Below are 4,847 nucleotides of genomic sequence, written 5' to 3' on the forward strand. Positions count from 1 at the left end.
AAGCCCCTTACTCCCTCCCGGGAACCAGGGGGACGCAGGTGTGAACTGAGGAACCGGGGAAGATGGTTCTCCCAGGGTCACAGAGCTGTGAGAAATCATTATGTGGGCTCAGGGTTTCCAAGAGGAGGTTCACCCCTCCTCTGCCACATGAGAACTGTCATCAAGGAGGTTGAAAATGCCGCCTGCTGGAGAAGGGTATTCCTTTGCTAAAGAGCCAGTTTGGAAAATAGATTCAAGGTCTCTCTCAACTAGGGGAAGAGCACACTGCTAGATTAAGTCCAAGCCACCAAAGTGGGCTTCTCGCCTTCATCATCAGCTACAGTAACATGACCAGATTCGTTCCAGGCCAAATGAACTAGGGAGGTTCTGCTTTTGATGGATCCACCATGGAAGTCCACGATTTCAGGGACAGATCTTGGAATCGCAGGCCAGAACCTTGTAGGGGAACTTGGAAACCCAAAGGCAGGTCTGCTTTCCCTTGGCTGTTTTCTTTGTTTGAGAAACTTAGTTACATGAATAATTTCGGTGATTTGGGAAGTTCCTGTCGTGGCGCAGTGGAAACAAACCCAACTAGGAACCATAAGGTTGCGGGTTTGATCCCTGGCCTCGCTTAGTGGGTTAAGGATCTGGTTGCCGTGAGCTGTGGTGTAGGTTGCAGACGTGGCTTGGATCTCATGTTGCCGTGGCTCTGGCGTAGGCCGGTGGCTACAGCTCCGATTCGACCCCTAGCCTGGGAACCTCCATATGCCGTGGGTGTGGCCCTCAAAAGACAGCAGACAACAACCACAACAAATTGGTTTTTTGTCTCTTACATCATTTTCTCACTTTTAGCCGATCCTTATTTTAACAAATACTCATGAAATGCTTTAAAGCCATCGTTCTTTGGGTAACACGCTTGATTTTTACAAGACGGCATGAGAGCGCCTGATGCCAGGGTGGTTCCGAGGATGTGATTGGACCGCCTTAGACCTGCAAAAGCCCTGTAGAAATGGGAGTATGTCTTCCCTGAAACTCTAATTTCTCAGTTCCCAGGACTGTTGAGTCTCACTCAACAGGCCCATCAACGGAAACCTTTTCTTTGCCACAGAATAGACATTTTAACTTGTATGTGCCGTATTTAAATTACAAAAAAACGAAAAAACCCGAACAAACCCAAACCCCAATCCACATCTGGACCAAATATTCAATAATGTTATTTATCAAAATAAATTTATTAAAAGTCTTCAAAGACCATGTCAAAGTGTAGCTGCCATCAGGACAGTTTTTTTTTAATGATACGGCACTCCTCACGGACATTGTCGCTTTCTACACCACAGCACTCATCCTGTGACACACAGCAACTGGCCATTTAAACACAGACCGTTTCAGGTTTAGAGTCACACGGGCCAGTACTGAGGACCTGTAGTCGTAAGAACGTCAAGACCACTGTACAGAGTAAACATGGCACCTAGGACTAAAAGCTACCACTAAACCACTCTGGGGTGACAAGGACTGAGCTAGGGAAGTATGTACAGCCAGCTAGCTACGGCCACATAATCCCAGACCTATTGATTTTCAGTGCTCTTGGGCCATAGCGTTACACTGTCACCCTTCAGTCTCGCGTGCCTGCTTTCCCAGCGTGAGACACGCCACATCCTGGCCACTGCCTCCCTGTGCTCCATCAGTTCTGGAAGCTGTCCCAGTGCCGGCTTCTCCTAGACTGCTCCTGGCTTCCTGACTCACTAACTCTGAATCAATAGTTCTGAGTGATGTTTCCTCAACACCCAGGCTGAATTCAAGGTCAGTCTTTTCGGCAGGTGACAGCCTTTCCCCTTAGGAAAAAAAAAGAAAAAAAGCAGTGTCCTTGTTGCGGGGCTCCCGTTTTCCATCTCATGTGGCATGGGGCTCTGTGGTGATCTGCGGCGGCTTCCTACACAAGTCTTGGTAGAATTCAGACTCCAAGAAACGGGGATAAGAGTTGTTCTCCATCAAGCTGTACACCCTTTTCTGGGCAGTTGTAAAGCAGCCACTTGTAGCCTCTTGTATGTTTTGGGCAATGAGAGTTTTGGTTTGAAAGTCTATGTTTATCTGAAATGAAACAAAAATAGCGGTTTACTGCATATTCAGAGCTGGAGACTGACGTCTATGCGATATATGAAAGCAAACGAACAAGCGAGATCTCCAAGACCCTAAGGGGCGGAAGAGGTGCCGCAGCCGCCACCGTAGAAAGGTCGTTCATCTCGCTGAAAGCCAGAGGGGAAAACATTTACCCCTCCTTTTAGCTTGAGGACTCTGCTATTCTTTCGTCTCACTCTGGTGCTAAGAATGTTCAAAAGATACGGAAACAAGGAGCTTTTTTTTCCCTCCTTACCTCTTTTGGAGCTTCTTTTTCTATGAAGTCAGTGTATATTTTCCTGGCTTTGGAGGACAGCTTTTGGGGTGACTTGGTTTTTTTGAAGTCTTCACAGGCCAGCCAGAATTCAATATTTTCTTCACAGAATTCAGATTTCAAAAAAGCTCTGAATGCAGCAAGACCATCTGGGGGGGCAGGGGAGAGGAAGCATGAAGGACGTGAACTGAGGGGCCTCATAATCCCTTCGCTTTTCTCCTAGACCTCCCTGTCCCCTGGCCCCCTAGTTTTCGTATCTCTAGATGAAAGCAAGATTTCTAGATTTCACTCCTGCTTTAGAACTGAGCTCTTCAGAGACGAAGATGCCAGCCTGCACAATGCTTAAGGTGGCGCCCTGCTGTGCTCAGCTTTGCTGTTGACCCAACTGTTTACCGGGGAGCTTTGGTTCTCTGTGTGAACTAAGCCTCTTGAGAACACTGTATGCAATGGAAAAGCTGGCTCAAGCTTACACCAAGGGCCATTCCAGTTTGGGGCTGATTTGGCGTCCCACCTGGAGTGAATAAGCCCTGCGTTTCCAGGGATAATCCCTGGGAAACGGTGGGGGAAGAAACAGGCCTCAGTTGCTGGAGACAGTAGAGTCAAACTCTCTGGGGCTGGATGCTCCTCCTTTCTAGATGCTTGGGCTCCTTGAAAGGGATCAAATTCAAGGGGTTAACTCACATTTGCTGGCTAGCAGCTCATCAAATGCTTCTGCCCACAGCTGTGCTTCCTCAGGAGAAGGCCTGCAAGAGACGGTCACACGTCAGCTCACACCTGTCTGTTTCCCCCTTCTGTTCAGCAGCTGGCGGCCTAGCTTTGCAAGGACTGAGATTTTCAACTTACTTGATGAAGGTTTGCGGTTTGCTTTTCTTGCCGGTTTTGGGCTTCCCAGGAGAGGAGGAGTTTTGCAAGAAGTAGCTCAAACGGGTCTTCCAATCTTTTAATCTTAAAGAAGGAAAAAAAAAAAAAAGACTTTTACTAAGTGCCAACACTTGAAATGGCCACACTGCAGCTAAAGTTTTTTTTTTTTTTTTAAAACCAAATAAAGTCACTCCCAGTAGCTACAGACAACGAAGTAAGACCAAACAGTCCTCCTTCAAGTCAGTCTCACCCCTTTAAAATATAAACCCAGCACCTGTGCCTGGAACAATTTCATCTACTCATCTGAACATAACTGCTGGTTTTATAACTATGTGTAGGATGACCTACAATTATAGGGTATTTAATGAATTTAGCTGGCATAGTTCAAAAGGCAGATGCTATTTCTGGCCCACAAAAGGCAGCAGCAGTTCTGCAAGGTTAATTACAATTCTGAGACGTTTCACACTTGATGAAACGGACAGTGGAACTGCCCGGAGCCAGCCATGGGTATTTCCCTTCCACCCTTAGAGCAGGAGGATCTGGACCACTCTAGAAGCTGTGAACAATGAGGTGGGGTGCGTGTGCGTGTGTGTGTGTGCGCGCGCGTGTGTGATCGCAACTACAACACCCATTTTAACCAGATGATGCAGAACAATTATTTGTTCCTTAGTGCTGGGTGGGTGAGATCTGTTGTTCAACTGGAAAAAAAAAAAAAAAGATTTTAAAATAATATATTCAGAGCTAGCAAAAATATTTCCATCCCAGCAGCTGTGTAAGTTGATGAGAATTTACAATGCAGCGTACGAATGCTGGGGAGGCGCCTGGGCTGCAGGATTCTCTGCTGTCATTTTCGATGCAGGGAGATAAAAACCCAACCTGCGATTCCTCAGCTCATCTACCACCGCTTCTGCATCACGAATTTTCTGCAGTTCCTCGACTCTACCCTCGAGTCCTTCGGTTACATCACAAAGGACCCACCACACAGATTTAACCCTACCTAGCAAGTTAACCTTTTACACAATGTTTTTCCCTGCAGAGATGGAGGCACCGCTCCAGGGTGGAAGCCAAGCGCGGATGTACCGCGTTTGCAGCCGCCCGGGACAGCTAGGTCCGCGGGGGTGGCGAGGGGAGAGAAGAAAGCCGTACTTACAGGGTCCGCTTCATCTTCTCCCGCTTCTCCTCGCTTTTGGGGCCGGTGCCTGCGCTCTTGTCCATGGGTCCGCAGTCGTGATGGACAGTCAGGAACATAGCACTTTGCATTATCGTCTACGCTCCCGGGGGGCAGCTCTTTGCTGACAGGCGCGCGCCGCGGTATTTATAAGAGTCGGAGGCTCGTGGGCGGTGCCTCACGACGCTGGGCCCGCCTTCAGCGGGTGCCGATTGGTCGGCTGGCTCCGGGCCTGGGGCGGAGTCTGCGCAGTCCCGGGCACCGCCGAAGGGTATGAAAGGGAGGGCGCCGCTGACGTCTGCGGCCGCAGCGTCGCGCGCAGGCGAGCCCCCGCGGCGGGGCGCTGGGGCTGCTGTGGGAGCCGAGGAGTTTCCCTTCGGGCAGCCGCCGGAGGCCTCTGCCGGCTTGGGGCGGCCAGCGGGGTGGGAGAGCTTGGGAGGCGTGGGGCGG

At 49.6% G+C, this 4,847-nt stretch overlaps 1 protein-coding gene across 1 annotated transcript; it reads right to left on the reverse strand.

The window, feature by feature from the left end:
- Positions 1–1,192: 1,192 nt before the first annotated feature.
- On the reverse strand, positions 1,193–4,630 carry RGS2 (regulator of G protein signaling 2). Its single transcript, XM_047755201.1, has 5 exons — positions 4,380–4,630; positions 3,212–3,313; positions 3,050–3,111; positions 2,351–2,517; positions 1,193–2,067 (listed from the first exon to the last, which is right to left on the reverse strand). The coding sequence occupies exons 1-5, from the start codon at positions 4,487–4,489 to the stop codon at positions 1,870–1,872; spliced, it is 639 nt and encodes a 212-aa protein (XP_047611157.1). The 5' UTR covers positions 4,490–4,630; the 3' UTR covers positions 1,193–1,869.
- Between the last annotated feature and the right edge of the window lie 217 nt (positions 4,631–4,847).

The sequence above is a fragment of the Phacochoerus africanus genome, chromosome 12 (assembly GCF_016906955.1).
Source record: "Phacochoerus africanus isolate WHEZ1 chromosome 12, ROS_Pafr_v1, whole genome shotgun sequence".
In the NCBI taxonomy this organism is placed as follows: domain Eukaryota; kingdom Metazoa; phylum Chordata; class Mammalia; order Artiodactyla; family Suidae; genus Phacochoerus; species Phacochoerus africanus.

Excerpts from the sequence above, each read along its gene's own strand:
- RGS2 (XM_047755201.1), bottom strand. The coding sequence starts at position 4,489 with ATGCAAAGTGCTATGTTCCTGACTGTCCATCACGACTGCGGACCCATG. Across the intron at positions 3,314-4,379 it reads GAGAAGATGAAGCGGACCCT|ATTAAAAGATTGGAAGACCC; the intron begins GTAAGTACGGCT and ends TCCTTCTTTAAG. Across the intron at positions 2,068-2,350 it reads AAAAAGAAGCTCCAAAAGAG|ATAAACATAGACTTTCAAAC; the intron begins GTAAGGAGGGAA and ends GTTTCATTTCAG.